The sequence below is a fragment of the Hyalella azteca genome, unplaced genomic scaffold (genome assembly GCF_000764305.2).
Source record: "Hyalella azteca isolate HAZT.00-mixed unplaced genomic scaffold, Hazt_2.0.2 contig15432, whole genome shotgun sequence".
In the NCBI taxonomy this organism is placed as follows: domain Eukaryota; kingdom Metazoa; phylum Arthropoda; class Malacostraca; order Amphipoda; family Hyalellidae; genus Hyalella; species Hyalella azteca.
This window is the reverse complement of record NW_025945286.1, coordinates 70,099-88,403: the sequence shown is the minus strand read 5'-3', so window position 1 is coordinate 88,403 and position 18,305 is coordinate 70,099. Positions and strand designations below refer to the sequence as shown.

Sequence of the window (18,305 nt, the reverse complement as noted above, 5' to 3'; positions counted from 1 at the left end):
GTACGCAACGTTAATGTCATCGTAGTTTAAATGTAAGTGTTGAATGATTTTTTTCAGTAGGTAATCCCCCTCAGGGTGATTATCAATCCCCCTATCGGTGTCTGTACTCGTTGGAAGTCCTATAGGATATCGCGTTCCTAGGAGCACTTTTATTGAGCGCCCAACCAAAGACCTCGCAGTGCCTGACCGTGGGTCTCCGTTGTGCGGTCAAGTTATTATGAAGGCAGGGCAGTTGCGGGGTTAAGTTATAAGAATGATTTACATTTCTCTTCTTTGTCTCTCTCGTGCTGACGGCCGACGTCCCGTGTAAGCGGCCTCTTGTTTGAGTGTCTTCGTTTCTGTTGCTTGTCACCTGTCCCTGCTTTTCACTTCGTCTCTTTGAGATGCTAACGCTGCTTCCTTCGAGCCAGCTTCAGCGGGCTGGACAATTGAGACCTTCCACCCCTTGTGGAAGGAAAAAATGATTATTTTTTATTTAAGAGACTTTCGATAACTGAGATCTTCCACTTCTTTGTTGATGTTCATCTTGACTTCCGGGCGAGATAGCTAATTAGCTGAAGCCCCAGTAAATATTTTGCCACTATACTAAACTCATCTCTTTTCTACGCAAAACTTACGATTCTGCTTTTGATATGTTCCTGGTAGAACACATGTATAGCCACGAATATTGGAATACAGGCCATGAGTATTGGAACGGTTGAATGCAGGCCATGAATATTGAAATAGTGGAATGCAGGCCATGCATATTGGAATAGTGGAATGCAGGCCATGCATATTGGAATAGTGGAATGCAGGCCATGGAAATTAGAATTGTAGAATGCAGGCCATGCATATGGGAATAGTGGAATGCAGTCCATGGATATTGGTGCTGCTGTACAGCTCTCATGTATCGGTGCTGTGCACAGAGCTGGCACTGCGCTTAAGTAATGTGATGCCGTGGTGTTTACAGTATCTCGTTATGAAGTCATCACTTGTGTTGATAATATCTTGTTATGCCATCACTTCTAAGCCACATTACCAATCCTGAGTGTGGCTGCAAAGTACGATTGGCCAGTATATGTTGATGAGTAAATATCTTTCAATTTTCATCAGGCCAGGGATTAGTGTTTTTAGCTACTGGATTTCGTGCATAACCCAGTTTTTTTTAATTCCGTGTTTTACTGCCGTAATAAGCTACGCTAAGTTTCTTTTGTATTGAATTTTCCGTCATTATTATTCTTTGGGGATTTTTCAGCTCATCGCTCACTTATGAAATGCTTGCGCTGCTGCTCGCTCTCCTTAGTAATAATTTTGCACGGTGTTTTCGAAGAGTTCAGTAATATTCAGTATTCACTATTTTTTCAATAATTTCCAGTCGCTCTATGGTAATTTTTACTCGCTCTATAAAAATTTCCATTCGCTCTATGGAAATATATGTATATTCGCTGTGCTAAGGGTTCATTTTACAGCTCGCCCCATCATCTCTCAGTATATCATACCGACCATAAAGTTATATATCCCATCGGCAACAGAACTGGTGAAAACTACTGTTCATTATTATTTTACTCGCAGCATTTATTCACTTCACGTTGTTAGTAAAACTACTCGGTGATGTCACTGTTGAGGACCTGATAGTTACTTTGAATTAAAGCAGCCTAATCTTTCCTGAACTTTATTTTTCTCGTAACCTTGCCCCCCGTGCCATCTCGCCCTTGTCGTGGGGGGGTCAACCAAACAACTTCCCGTACAATATCCCGTCATCCGAAGACTATGAAACACTGCTTGCAACAACGCAGGCTCATGTACTAGAAGTCATACCAGTCATATTTGAGGATATCCCTACATGGCGCATCCCAATCAACACATTCTGCCCGGACCAAAACTACCCACTGAAGCAAAGCTCACACTCAACCGAGATGAGAAACCTCTTTCTCCACCATGCATCCACAGAGCATGCAAACTCTACACATATCTACACCGACGGCTCTAAGACGAACGGCGCAGTGGGATGTGCGGCTGTGGCCGGCGTAGCTGCGATGTCAAAACGACTCAGTTCAAGCTCGTCAATTTTCACCGCTGAGCTCGTCGGTGTCAGCTGCGCCCTTAGCCTCATAGACCAACTGCCCGGAGACGATTTTACAATATTTGTAGACTCCAGGAGTGTGGTACAGGCTTTTGAGAGCTTATAATAGCAGGCACCCCATCGTCTGGGAGATCCTAACCGGGCTGGTGCGCCTGGCGGAGGCTGGGAGAGCGGTGAGCGTCTGCTGGGTGCCCGGACACGTGGGGGTGCGAGGCAACGAGAGGGCGGATGAGGCGGCGGTAAACGCCGCCTCTTCGGACCAGGCGATCTATAGCGAGCAGGTCCCTTGCCGTGACCACTACCCTATCATCAAGGCAAGCATCCGCCATATTTGGCAGGAACAGTGGCTGAACGTGAGAGAGAACAAACTCAGAACAATCAAGGATTGTGTACGAGCGTGGAGTTCATCATATCAGAAATCCCGGAAGTTGGAGGTAGCGCTGTGCAGACTAAGGATCGGCCACACGCGCCTCACTCACAGCTACCTGATCGAACGCCGTCCGATGCCGTATTGCAATGATTGTTTGGTACCACTGACGGTCTTGCATGTTATGGCGGAATGCCCGAGCCACAGTGATACTCGGCAAAACTACTACCCCAACACCACTGCTCTCAGCCCAAATGAAATGCTGTCCAGGATGCTAAGAGAAGTTCCTCGAAGCATCTTTGGGACTGACAATCTCAGACGATATATAATCGAGTGTAACCTGCTACCGGATATCTAGCACGGCACCATGACATAGGTCTGAAGAGACCCACACCCCTGACTAAACACCATACTCGTGTCATCATGTTACTGGTTGAGATGAAATAGCAGAAGACGGATAGAACCTGCGCCTTGGAAATAGAAAAGCATATACCCTAGACCAGATGGATCAGGCCACGAGCCTGAAACCAATGAAGAAGCCTGACCCTGCAATACGAATATCGGACCTTCGGCGCGAAATAGACTACCTGATCTGAAGCGCTAGAAACCTCTCCCTACTACTACTCTCGTAACCTTGCGTATTTCAAGAATAAATCTCAAACTTTCAGCTTGGAGATTTAATTTTTCTATCATTTCTAGGCATTTTCGGACTTCGGACTTTGTTGTATTTAAACTTGCTATTCAACCGCGCCTTGGATGTAAATATTGCTTGTGTGCAGCATAAACACAGAAATAGTTCATTTAATTATAATGTATACTCAATCGTCCTGAACAGCTCTAGTGCATTAATTGTCTCCTATTGTGGCTGAGGTCTCCACGTAACGCAGCTGCTGTGTCATTGTTGCTGAAGGAATCGTGAATGAAAGAAAATGTCTGAAGTCGAAAGTTTTATTATGACTTAGTTATATAAATAGAACTTCGATGATCTAAAACAGTAATAGTCAACTTGAAAAAACTCATTATTTATAACAATGAATTTTCTTGCTTGTCATAGACCAGTCAATATACTCCTACTTCAAACTTTGATTATATCAAGCACTTTCTTTAACCTGTGATATTTTCAAGTGGCTTCTTAATTATTCATGACCAAGAACATTTACATTTGTGTACTCTTGTTTTTTATTCTTCGAATGCGATTATAAAGTTTAAATATTTAAAATAAGACAGGCAAGCAGGGAAAAAGAAAAAAAAAATACCCGCAAGAGGCAAAGAATGTTGATAAGTAAAGAGGTCCTGAACGAAATCGTGCATGTCTACATTAGCTATGGCGACGATGGTCGAATTAGGGCTACAAAAAATTTTTTCGGCAAATTTATATCAATAAGGTTTTTTTCCTACTTTCGTTTAGAAATAAATACCTTATGTGAATGGACAGGTATAGGAACGGAACATTTTAGGAAGTGTGCGCAGATATATGGAAGCAACTAAGAAGAATAAATAATACTTTGCACTAACACTAATGCTAATACTAGGTAAGAAAGCGCATGAAACTATGACGGTTCATAAACGCACCTCGATAAAGGATTCGTAACTCCTGAACGTGATTGCATACCTTAATATAAGCAAGTTAATCCAAACCAGGCCACGAATAATGGCTAATAAAATTTTTAATGAGTTTCATCACGTCAATAGTTGTACTACACACAAAACTTTCGAAATGTTTATTTACGAAAATTTATTCAGGGTTGCAATTGCTTAGAAACAAAAACAACTGTCTCATCAGCAATTATTATTATAGTTCGGAAGGTAATTTGTTCTGTAATTATAGCCACCGGTAATTTGTTCTGTTTTAGTTTCATTTGAAGAGGCATCTTCATTATAAAATAAGAGCTTTTCATGCTAGCTTAGCGCCACTAACAACGCTAACATAACGCTAATAACGCTTCAGTTTATCTACATACGAAGAAAATAATTGCATTTTGCCATTTCAAAAATCCCGGCACATGCTAACAGAAATATAATTGCTGTAAAAATAAATAATTTAGGAGCTGCGCGATGAAGACAATGCCAGGGGATCCCGCGGACATCTTGAGCTTCGAGTTTGAGTCATAACATCCGGGCCACGAACATCAACCCGAGAAAACATCCGGGCCACGAACATCATCCCGAGCTCGATTCATAACAACGGACCACGAACATTACGCTGAGTTCGAGTCATAACATCCGGGCCACGAACATCCCCTCAAGCTCGATTCATAACAACGGGCCATGAACATCAGCCCGAGTTCGAGTCGTAACATCCGGGCCACGAATATTACCTCGAGCTCGATTCATAACAACGGGCCACGAACATCATCCTGAGTTCCAGTCATAACATTCGGTCATGAACGAGTCATGACCGTCAGTACAGATATATTGAGACGAAGTCGTTACTGAAGGCTAAGGCGGGGACTAATGCCAATTTAAAACGGAGTGCTGGTTATGTGCCAGAGCCGTTCAAACTGTAATTAGATGCACTCATTATCTCTTTCAAATCGGATTACTCAGCACCATTATAAACACATATGAAAATTACGTACAACATAATTTCCATTTCATTCATTCTACCTTCAACGTTCAAAGAGGGCTATCTCCCCAGAGAACAGATAGCAAACTTGCAATCAAGATTTATTTTAGTATTGCGGAGTTTATTAATGTATTACTTTAAAATTGCGGCACCACTGAGATTTAAAAAATAAAACTGGCTTCGGTCCAATATTTTCAGTGTAAAAGACTGGAGCGAAAAGCTCTTTACAGACTGCTTTTAGCGAGCTGTAACTCGTAGAATAATTCTTGCACGTTGACTCATATTCATACGAAAATGTTGTCAGGAGAAGATATTGAATACCGATAACTTTTGAATGAAATTTTTCCTATAGTGACTACAATTTACAATATTTTTCAAGTAGTTGCACTGTGCCGCATAGATCGAGCCTCGGCTCATTCACATTCCAGCTTTGTCTACTGATGGGAACTCCTGTTATATACCAGGTCTTTAGATAGGAATATCATTGACGACGGTTAATGTATATGCCCACAAACGGTTAGCATGAAAATTATACATTGTCACTAAGCGAGGAGCTTCTTGTCTTTGAATAGCGAGTACGTTCGAGTTAGCCGTATTAATATTTAACCGATTTTATTTCATTTTCATTCAACCGAGTTAAATGAGAACAAGATTAATATAGCTCTGTCTCGTAAACTTGCGTAAGAAAATTGAGGCAATGTCTCACTCAATTCACTTTACCATTACGTACCTGGTAGAATTTTAGATAAATAATAAATTACTCGGACATGAATGGCTACATTGAAACAAAATTCTTGAGAATAAATGAAATGAACCTATCCTCTGGATCAATAAAAAATACATATCACATTTGCGTTCGGCTATATTAGTTTGAATGCAACGGCCGCAATATCGAAACTCGCATTTACATATGTAGCGGCCTAAATACACGTAGCTGCTTAATTCCCGTTTGTGATATGCGGGTTTAGCTGAAAAAGCCGTCACTGATTGGCTGCCACAATTACGAACTCTTATTTATTTCTGATAATACATCCTAAAGGTCTATTATGTCCTGAATTTGTGACGAGAATACAGCAGTGAACTACAGGGAAGACTTATCATTGTTCCGAGTAGCTGGAGACCGGGATCTCTTGGTATGGCAGATACTGAATCGGTAATCCGGGGGCCAGGAAAGGACCCATGTGCTGTAAGTCCAGCCCTGTAAAAGTTCAGAATTTGTTTTATGAAATCGCACTGAGGAAATCAAGCTAACAAGTGCATAGTGGGGATAATTATTAGCTTTGTATCCTGTACCTTCGTTTTTTATATTCATCCGTTAGTCGTTATAATTAGTTATAGTCTCCCCCTTACAGAAGTCTCGGAGGAGAAGATGCGTTATAAATTTAAAATGATTTATAACATTAAATTGCTTATGTCACCAAATAAACACTAATTTCAAAGCGTGAAAACTAAAATCAACCTGGATTCTAAGTTCGAAACACATTTCAACGAAAATTTAGCTATAATATCATTAATATCGGTTATTCAATGAATAACTTAATTATTTACCTCCAATAATTGCATAATTAAATTGAATTATTGCCTCTATTGGTTACTGCACACGAAGAATTCGCCTCTTGCACATATATTAGTATACGACCGTTGTGTCGCACTCACTCACAACTGTTATGCCACAATAATAATCATTAATAACGAAATATCTTGCCTCAAACTTTAATAAAACTTTAATAAGACTACATTCCTCGTACCGTTCGCGTAGTAGGGTGCGAACGCCCCGGAGTGATGTAGAGGAATGGGCGAACCAACGAACGGCAGCTGCGCCTGCGACAGCGTCCTGGGTGGTGAGAACAGTGGCAACGGCAGCTGTTGTTGTTGCTGTTGCTGCTGTTGTTGATGATGTTGCTGAGTCATGCTGGGCACGGGGTAGGGGCGGGTGTCCACTTGGGGGGCGATGGATGCTCTCAGCGCCCCCGGAGCGCTACCTGAACGTTACAAAGAAGACTTAGAAAATAGGGAAATTTTCAATGCAATTAATTCAATACGAATACAGGCTAATTGCATAGAATTGTGCCTAATGAAAGGGAATTAGAATACAAGCGAAGTAAAGCACACACGCAAATAAATTAGTTTCTATCATATTATGATTATAAAATATTATAATAGTGACAAAAAAATGTTCAACAACGAAGTAGTCTTAATTATTTATTTGTTAATGATGGTAGGCTCGGTTATTATTTTAATTTATGCCATAGTTATTAATTAAGTTAATAATTACAAGTCGCGTTTACCGAGCTGATGAGGGCCGTGGGCCGTGCGAGGGCCGTCTTCGAGCAGTGATGTCGCCGTTAGCGCCGCGCTGCTCACTTGCTGCTGTGGCGCCTCGAACGCGTGGGGACCGAGCGGCGGCGGCTGCAGAACAGCGTTCGTAAATCTGCCCGGTGGCCCCTGGCGGGAGTGATTTTATAATGTTAGAACTTTTTTTAGACATTAAAGTTTATTTTTTAGATTTTTTGAAAATTTTGTTTGTCAAGTATTTATATTGACAAACAATTGTCAAGTATTTACAAATTTATTTGTCAAGTATTTATATTATATTATTTTCAAGATATTGAAAATAAATTAGTTTAAAACATGAAATTTGTTCTTAGAATATCATTATATGAACTTCGTTCTGTTTCTGACTGGTAAAATACTTCTTAAAAGTGTGAAGAGCAAGCCACAAAAATTTCCTTGGTATATTCCAGCTCTGTTAATTAACAAAAAGTATTTCTTGCAACGACAACGACAAAAATATTTATTTCAATAACTCATGAAAGTTTATTGAAGCATTTTACTCTCGGCGTCCGAGAAAGAGTTACTTACCGCAGGCATCAAGGGTTCTCCTCTGTACAAGTTCACGTTGCTTATGTGGCTGCTGTACAACGGATGGCCCTGTCGGTCGTAAGTTGTAATTTATTTTTTGTTAATTTATCTTTGCTTATTTTTATGAATAAAGAGCTTATATATTTTGCTTATTCTTATTCTTTTGATTATTATGTTGTAAGACATTAATGTTCTAGTTATAGAAGATAGAACTATACATCCGCTTTAAAATATACGTCCAATCCAAGTGTGTTTTAAAGCTGAACTTCTATGTATTACCGGTGCTAAGCGAGAGATTAGTTTGTTTAATAGTTACATATATGGCACATCACAGTCAATTGTTTATGGAAAATATTATGAATTTTATGAAAAATTATATGAGTTATGCAGTATATAAGATCTGCCCAAAATATTGAAGTTTGGTGTATGACGTTTGCCAAAGTAGCGGCTTCAAGCTAATCCCTATGAACGAAGAATCAACTCTTAATTACTTTAAAAAATGAAAAATAATGAGAGTGTTTCGACTAACGTTTTACAGTCATCCTGCAACCAAATCTCTCGTAATAGAACTAAAAATATCATCCTATAATTTAATGGAAATTCTGCTAAATTGTGTGGTGGTGGTAATGCATTGCCAGGCATTTCCGCGAATTGGAGTCACAAGATAAGAAAAGATTTCGTTAGCCTTGAGCTGTGTCTTCTGTACAGTTGTCNGTACAGTTATCGACACAACCATGAGTGGTGTCGTTTGTATATTGGTAAACTTTCCCAGCCCGAGCCGAGCATCAAGTGACATAAGAAAGTAAAATAATTAACGCAGTGTTATAATTGGTAATAGTTGTTTTTGTGTCATTTTTAATTATTTATCCTTGAGTCCTGAGGGTGAGACTGAAGATTTGAGGTCCGGTTGAGACGAAAAGAACACTTCGAATGAAAATATTTATGGGTGAAAATTTATCCTCAATTCCGAATCTTGGCTTCCATTAACATGGTAGGTGCACAACTCGCCACATATTTTACTACAAATGAACTGTCGATGTGATGAAGAACAACTTGAAATAATAATACATATTACGTATACTACAGAATGTCATAGAACAATAATATCAGATTTCACGATGCAAGCTTGCGATGAACAAGGATTTGTCTACCTGATTGAATGAAATGTTTGAATTTGTTAAATTGTAAGAACATTTTTATCTTGAATGCATAAATTTAAATGAATGACAAGAAGCATAAATGACAAGAAGCATAATTATTGTGGTAAAATAAAGGAAGTTCTCACCTCGATGTGGGGCTGCATGACTGGCAAATGTGTGGGCAGCTGTGGTGATAGGTATTGAAGGTGTCTGAAACGTAGAACGTCTTTATTTTACGAACACAAGTTACTTGTTCTGTATGGATTTTATGCTTATAATGCGTATAAACCTGGGAATATCCTTAAGTTATCACTGTAAATAACTTTGATATCAGTTGCATGGTTACGATTGCCGACTTAGGAGCGAAACGTAATTGTGTGTATTATGAATACGATCCAAATATAGGCACATCGATTACGTGATAAGAAGTTTTTGCTCTGATGTCTAAAATAATTATTAATTACACTTATATTTGTGTGAAAATATGAAAAATGAGCTATACTCGCCAATGTTGAATGGATCCTAGTCCATAATATTTAGATCATATTTTTCTTCTAAATTATTTATTCACTAAACAAGTCAGCCTTAGAACTTTTTAATGATATCTTATTATTAATAATAGTTTTTCTTGACCACCAATTGTTATAGACTGATCTGCTGCATTAACCAAAAGCAGAAATGCAACAACGTCTAGTACAAAGCCCAGTGCAAAAATGAAAAATATGATGAAATCTCTCATACATAAGTTATAATATTGTATATTAACCGCCATGTGTAAGTTACCCTGTGTTCAAAAATGCATGCGCGAACATCGGAAAGTTTTGTTGAGGTTTGTCTCTTCTGCGCAGCTTCTGTTGATCTCGGGTGACTGGCTTCGACCATTGCACTTCAATGACGTTTCCGTCCAACTTTGTGTCTGCAAAATAACTTTTATTTAACAATTATACCCTGGATCAGCCAAAGAATGTTCATTCCATCATTTAAATTTAAAAGGCCAATCACAGAGTCAAAATCAATCGACGTTTAAATAAGGAAAGTCATACATTTTTTGGAACATATAATCAAAACGAAAAGCTATACTAAGATTGATGTTCTTTCGCATCTATTACTGGTCCGAATATTGAATGTTCGCACATGAAATTATTAAATATACGACAATAATTTCTGTAACATTAATACAAGAAAGAACCAAATCCGCAGATCCTCAGTGATTGTGATGAGAAAAATTTAGTATGTTTACGCTGATGAATTTTAGGTGCTGTTTAAAAAAACGGTGATAATAAAATTTATTGTGAAAAATATGCACTCATGCTCATGTCTCACGAAATCTGGCTTATCGAAGGGAACACGAGGACATATGTTTATCTCTGCTCTCTTAATATCGAACTTGTTTGGTATAACAAAATTGCATGTGCTCGTAAACGGATTAATTTTGACGGCCAGAGCTCAAGTTCGGGGAAATGACTGCCCGCCTGCCATATACATGATTTATGAGCTGAATGTGAAACGCAGATTCTGCTTAACACAAAACAATTTGGATGCTCGCACCAACAACAAAATTGAGAGAATCGCAGCAATGAAATCATTTCATTTCAGCACATGAAAGTTAACGTGAGAAAAGAAATGGATACGTCTGCATGGGAACCTCTTTGAAGCATACAAGTATACTAATGATTTATACAAGGTCCCCGAAAGATTACTAGAATTTGAAACAAGAACCAACAACAGGGGCCACGACTATAAACTAAAAAAATATAACTCAGTACTCACTGCACTGAGTGACAGAGAGCGCATTTTCTCGTCGACGAAAACGTGAAGTCACGGACGGACAGACAGACTGACGGATAGACGGACGGACGGACAGACGGATGGACGGACAGACGGACGGACAGACGGACATGGCGAGCACAATAGTGCATTTTTTTTCATAAATAAGAAAATGCACTAAAAACTGCGCTGCAACTTCTTTACGCTACAACATTTATTCTCGCTTCGAATCACCGACATGTGGAACAGCCTCCCCGAGTACATCGTTGGCGCTCCGAGTATGAACGCTTTCAAGAACAGACTAGATATAGCTATGGAAAAAATATGTTCAGATTTGAAATGCCTACCACCATATCGAGCCCGGTGGATGTCTAGTAGCTATTTCAAACAATCGTCAGTCCTGAAAAGATCCGGTCAAATGACAAGATTTTAGATCTTCTGTGAATAAGGCACGAAAAGTAAAAGAATCGGCGACAGGCCTACACTTCAATATCAGGCCTACACTTCAGCGCCGACTTCACTATGTTATGTTATTTTATAAATGAATGTCTCGCAGAATAACCCCCACATTGTAGTTGAGAACTTTACATTTTTTTGTGTATGTGTAACACACGCTATTTCATAAGAAATGTTATTTGCTACGGAAGACGAAAAGGAGTTAATAGAACTGAGCAGAATTACTCACTGTTTGTCTGCTTTAGAGCCTCCGCAGCGTGTTCCCGCTCGTTGAAGTGTATGAAGGCGTGGTCGTGTTGTCGCTTCACTCTGTCCAGGGCACCGAACCTCTCAAAAACCTTCCTCAACTTCTCCTCGGAAGTTGACTGTGCCAACTGCCGCACGAACAACACCTTCACCTGCAATGTTATTATTATCATTAGTAAATTATTTTATCTGGGCTATTTTCGCATGAACATGGTTGAGAATACTCTACTCTAAAGCGTAGCAATTGCACTTTTATATCGAAGGCGAGTGGAGAACCGGGGCATGCACTTTGTTCGGGATGCCCGTGAAACACTTCACTGGAGTTTCCACTTTATCCCGAGGAAGCAGAGTGTTACATTCAGGGCGAAGAAATTTTATATTTTTATTTGTCGACGAATAATCCACATCTACGGTTTTTAGCGCATTTTCTCATTTATGGAAAAGGAGCTATTTTGTTCGCCATCCATGTCCATCCGCCTGTCTGTCCGTCCGTGACTTCACGTTTTCGGCGACGATATAATGCGCTCTCTGTCACTCACTTCAGTGAGTACTGAGTTATATTTTTTTAACTTTAACTCGTTTTGAAATAATACTATTATGTAATTAAATACATTCAATTTCAAATATTGGTGTTTGAATTGCAAGTAAACTACTTTACAGCGATTATATTTCGCCTGCACAAAGTCCATTAATCTGGCTCCTACTCCCGAAACTTATCTCAGCAGAGACTCACTGTGTACCAGCTTGGAACCTTTTTATTCTTTATTACGTCATATACTTCCTTGGTACCGTTTCACCTGGTGGGAAAAGCAGCCCGCACCACCGTATTTTGAGCAATGTAACATGAATTTGATATTTATGAAGCATCACATGCATGCCAGATTGTCTAACTTGCAGTTATTAAATTGCGATGTCAACCTTAAGAAAACGCTTGCTGCTTTTTCTGCGCACTGATTATCGATCTATTGTAGAACATGGCGATACGTTTGAATATTGACACGTTGGCTGCAACAAGCCAAGAACACTCTGTCTTTATCGCAGATATCGCGTCCTGATATGAGACGCTATCGCATGCAGCTTTATGCCGTGCTCCCTATAAAACAGCGTCTAAAATCAAACTGAAGCCGGCAAACGGCAGATTTAATTTGACATATTTCAAGCTTCCGGAACGCCACATTTGCTATATTTTTAATTAAATGTTTGCTGCATATGACACGAAGTGGTTTTCTTATACTGAAAATCATAACTCACAGAATGCCATCTCTAAATTTCAGCTTAAATTATATTCAATTATTACAAGGTCTCTCGATGTAAATACTAAATAATTGAGCCAAGATTATCTACGAAGTAACTACATGCTGTAGCATGTCTTAAAACAACGTTACGTCACCAGTCTGGTGACGTACAATTCTTGCGTGGGAGTTGCTCTAAGTTATATATACATACCATGAGAATAAACCATACGGAAGAGCCAAGAAACTGAACTCAATTAACTTGTGTATTATTCAAATAATCTAAAGGATACTTAATCCTTGAATTAAGAATACATTAATTATGAACAGAATGTATTCCTCTCTTGCATATGTTTTGTTTGACACAGTTGTATGCACTATTATATTCTTATCGAAATCATTTTAAAATACTCTTTCTCTAGATATGGATTTACAAGAACTGAAATTGATTAAATGTTTAGTAAATGTACTTATCGCATCACAGAAAATAAAGTTTCCCACACGAAAATAAACCAAAATTTATTCAATTTATGCTGCAAGGATTACCGCGGATCTTATCGATCCTGCCGCTTGCCTATATGATTGAAAACAATTGAAAGTTCAACGATCAACTTGGTGGCTCGAAGATTAAACTTTGAAGCATAATAACAGACTGATGATATTATCCCGAAATGATTTATGAAAGTGAATGAATATAAATTTATCTTGTTTTACAGTACCAAAGTAGAAAAATTTGTCAATCTGAACGTGTTCGATTATTTCATATGAGAACATTGGCCGGGCAATGCGATTTCTTTTCGAGCATTGTTCACCTAGCATAAATATATTGCATACGATTTTTAATGGAATGCATTTAAAATTTGCACAAATTCATCTGCCACGTCAGCCGGGTACAGAACTTGTCATTTACTGAACACACTGACCTTGCTCATGGTTTCGGCGTCCACTTCGTTTTCAGGCTCAGCCCAATCGACTTTTATTTGAGACACCCCCCACAATTTCGGAGGATTGTTCCTGAGGTATTCACGAGCCTTCACGGCGTTCTCATGGCTGTCGAATTCGACGAAAGCGTAGCCTCTGTTTTGTGTTTTTTCTTGCGGCGAAGGATACATGATGACACTGATGACTCCATCGACCAGTTCTTTCATGGCTCTAGAAACATCGACGTCTGTCTTGGTCCGGTCCAAAGAACCAACGAACAGCCGATTATTCTTTTTATTTTCGTCTCTTCTAACAGGATGACCTCCTCCTATCACAGATATTGATTCCGCCATTGTTTTTCGATTGTTCCACAAGCACAATAATTTACAATTTACAACTAATTTGCAAGAACCCTCGTCTTAGGTAGCCCTGCGATGAAGTTTATACTACTGGAATGATTATGTCTGTTTTATTTTTTTGAACAGACTTCCATAACTCAACTGAGAAAATTATTTGTTCATTTAATTCAGATATGCAATTGAAGAAATACTAATTTATTAATGAATGAAATAAAAAAAATTCGGATAAAAAATCTGTTGATTTTTGGACGGAAAATCTGAGGGAAAGATCAGGGATGCTATTTATCAAAAAGATTTCAGTGCAAATCTTATCTTAACATAGTTAAATTGGGAATATATTCTGTTCTTAACGTGCTATAGTTGAAGTCCGATACTAATTGCCCTATTATCGATAATATTATTTCATTATTGTTGTTGTAACTATTGTTATTGCTGCAATATTATTCTACAATGGATCTTATGTCACATTTTTCCGCCATCAAAGATCATTTGAAAATATATCAAAAATCATGTGGATCATGGAGCGTTGACTGTCCTATTCAATTTTCCTATTCAAACATTTCACTTGTAGTCAATTATATTTATCTGTCATGAATCTGATTTGCTATATACTAAAATCTTCACTCAAGTTTTTTACGGCAATGTTTGACCCTTCGTCTGGCCTGAAGCATTTACTCAGAAGGATTCTTCAAGTCAGGTGACATTTGCTTGCCTTGGTCTTGGAAAGTTAACATTGTAGCCAAAGGAAAGCGAAAATAGTTGAGCTTACGTTTTTTGCGTATTAACTCTCGATGAAAATACACTGATTTTATTGTAATATTATATTTGTACTGAAATTATTTTATTTAATTGATGAACTATATATCTATGAGCTCAGCAATATATGTTTGAGAAACTCGTTATAAACGCCATGCTTCCCTCCCGCATATCGGTGGCATGGTTTCTCACTTCGCCAGCACGCTTGCAGCGCATGACGCTCGTGCTGAACTAATGTGGAACACTTCACTTCCATGGATGTCAGGCCCACTTACTAGCATCCAAAAGTGTCACAAGTCGTACTCTATTTAAATATTTCACAGCCATCGTCACTAAGACAACGGGCCAAATTCTGACGTGATATTATAACAAATGAATCGAGACGCCATGTGCAACAGTGCTCTCAACTGCAAGACTTGACCACCACTGTGATCAACATGCTGCCAACTCTCTTTTTTTCTGATAAGTACAAACGCTATTGTATGTCTCGGGCTCGCTGCTACACGCAGATTGCTTATCGGGCGTTATCATACGCTCCTGGGCTGCGCTATCAAACTAGTCTCACACCTCCTCGGAGGCTTTCATCTACTCAGGAAGTTCCTCGCTTTGAAGCCCTGGAACCTTGAGACAGGAAATGGATGCATACTGTCAATCCAGTACGTTACTGTCAATCCAGTAAAACCTCAGTATAAATTGGGTAGATGAAAACCTCCAAGATTGTTGCACGTTGTTCAACTGCAGGCAAAGCTTCAACTGCCCTGGTTTGAAAGACCAATGTCTGGCAAGAGGCTTGACGTGAAATGGACCTCTTCTCCATAGAAATGGATCAACTCAAGAAATGTATACATTGTCGGATTAATTAAAAAGCTAATTTTCCCATATCACAATTGAAATTGAATGAGTCTCAGCTCTACCTGCATATAGGCATTGATTCCACTCGATTAAGTCATCTCAGCGTTGCCAAGTATCGACATCGATCACGCCATCACTTCGATGCCCAGCATCGACAACATATTATCTCTTTTTTTATCACGACATTTATTATCAAAAGCAAGGCTCGGGAACTCCTGCCCCGCGGGAGTTCCCCCGTAAATGGAATTTAATGGAATTGAGATGGAATTAAAAAACCTGCAGAGACGTATTAATACAGTATACAATTTCATTTGATGCCACTGAGATTTGAAAATAATGTTTTAAGTCATATTTCTCGCTGTTGCAGCTTATTAATGCAGTTTAAATTACAGCTCACATTATTGAGACGTATAAATGCAGTTTTAAGATACAGTTCATGCTGTTGAGCCCAGCCGTGTGAGACATGGATGAGGAGACATGCAGCCGTGTGGAACGTGTAAGAAATGACACGCAGCCGTGTGAGACATGGATGAGGAAACAGGCAGCCGTGTGGAACGTGTAAGAAATGACACGCAGCCGTGTGAGACATGGATGAGGAGACATGCAGCCGTGTTTAACGCGCATGAAATGACACGCAGCCGTGTGAGACATGGATGGGGAGACATGCAGCCGTGTGAAATTCGACGAAATTATCAACTTTACGCGCTCTACGGGAGCGACCAATTGAGATCATTGAGCGAGAAATTAACGAAAGGAACTTTTAAAAATTCATAAAGTAATTAATAATTGCTTAAGAATTTTTATGACTTCATACGTGGCAAGAAGTTTATAGAGAAAACAATACGGAGTTTGAAATAATCCCTGAAACACACACCAGAGTCATTTGATTTTGATAAGACATTTCAAACATTTTTAGAACTTGTAGTGGATTTTTCCATATCTTCGACTTCAAAATAAATAATCTTGCATATATACCTATGTAATAGGTGCAATGCCCATAGAAACTGTTCCAGGGAAATAGCTCTTTGAAAGCATTTTAGAAGAGAGACGTAAAGGATTGTGCATTTGATAATTGAAAATTATTTCTAGAGTGATTTCGGTTTTTAGATTCTTGTTAATTTTCAAATTAGATTACGCAAATCATCGGAAATTTTTACCTAAATTAATGCACCAAGTCTCGCCTCCACTCACAGGGCTGCCTTTCGTCACAATGTCTTTAAAACTTAATATGAAAGATGAATAAGCATTTGTTGTCCGTATTCCGACATAGCAATGAGTGTAGGTTTTTTCGTCAAATATTTTTATTTCCAAAAGTATGCCTGAATTTTTTTCCGAAATAATATAAAGAGTGAGTCGCTTTTAGAAACAGATTTTGGAACTTGCAACTGATTAGGTAATTCCTATTTACGATATTTATTAACTTTTTAATGTAATATGACACATTATCATAGCTTTTATGTTAATTCAACTTTATCCTTCCTGTTGGAACTGATTTTTGCTTTCAGCGAACGCGTCTAACCATTGCCGTTGGCAAGGTGACAATTGCTGTTCACGGTCAGCAATCTGTGGTGGATAAAGATGATCATGTGCAGTAGTCCCTTTCTCCAATGAACTGCATTGTATCTTCAATACGAAATCTTTTTAAGGTTAACATGAGATTTAATAATTAATGCACATAAGAAGACCAAGTCGATCAGATAAGAAATCTAATCTTGATAAGACTTTGCTGGCAGAGTTGAGCTTACTGCTTCTGAAATAAGCTTGCTGCTCACGTAGGCAACTTACTGGATGAGTGAATTCAGTCAAACAAAATGTTAAAAATAAATTTTTTATCAGCTGCCAATCAATTAAGCTATGTTTAAATCTGCCAATTATATTTCAACATATTCTGTAGTCAGAAGCGTACAAATTATTTCCATTCAATGTACTATCGCAAGACAATGAATGAAAAAATTCAGGGCTGAGACCAGAACGTGTGTTTAAACTACTGTGTTATAGAGACGTTCGTTCTGGTGAAGTGTGTTCAAGAAACGTTCGTTCAAGAGACTTTCGTTCCACAGACTTTCGTTCTAGGGACGTTCGTTATAGAGACCTTCGTGATGGAGACGTTTGTTCTGGGTACGTATAAACCAGCATCGGAAGTCTAGTGACGTTCGTTCTGGTGACGTTAAGTTAAAGAAAAGTTCGTTCAAGGTATGTTAGTTCTAGGGACATGCATTTTAGAGACGTGTGTCCTGCTGACTTGTGTTCTAGCGACGTACTTCTTAGTAATGTGTATTCAATAAATATGCTTTCTAAAGACGTACGTTCAAGACGTGTTCAATTTCCCAGCAAGATAACGATTCGTGCGCTGCACACGAAGTGTGAACGCTGCCACTAAGGGCGTTAGAAGCAAGTCCTTATCGGCGAGCAGCACTTGTTTCTAATAAAATGGTCGTCATCAGTTCTTAGAACGGAGAATTTATCGCAGTAACTTCATAGATAAATCCCTTGAATGCTTTTTTCATGAAAAACACCAGTTCTGAACAAATTGCACAGACATGAGGTGACACACACTATTTTATTATCTAAACGAATCAAGGTGTATTTTTCTGTGGATCAAGCATGAGCTTGTCTCTGAAGCATTAAATTAATGACGGTAGAGATTTTTCAACTAAGGAACTAACCTCCTTTCGATAAAACTAACATACCAGTAGTCGTTTTATTCGATCTCATTTTCT

At 38.8% G+C, this 18,305-nt stretch overlaps 1 protein-coding gene across 1 annotated transcript; it reads right to left on the bottom strand.

Moving 5' to 3' along the window:
* Positions 1-5,790: 5,790 nt before the first annotated feature.
* On the bottom strand, positions 5,791-14,128 carry LOC108678749 (APOBEC1 complementation factor). The gene is made up of 8 exons (XM_018167214.2): positions 13,621-14,128; positions 11,449-11,617; positions 9,780-9,912; positions 9,143-9,206; positions 7,858-7,926; positions 7,284-7,440; positions 6,744-6,977; positions 5,791-6,193 (listed from the first exon to the last, which is right to left on the bottom strand). The coding sequence occupies exons 1-8, from the start codon at positions 13,969-13,971 to the stop codon at positions 6,093-6,095; spliced, it is 1,278 nt and encodes a 425-aa protein (XP_018022703.1). The 5' UTR covers positions 13,972-14,128; the 3' UTR covers positions 5,791-6,092.
* Between the last annotated feature and the right edge of the window lie 4,177 nt (positions 14,129-18,305).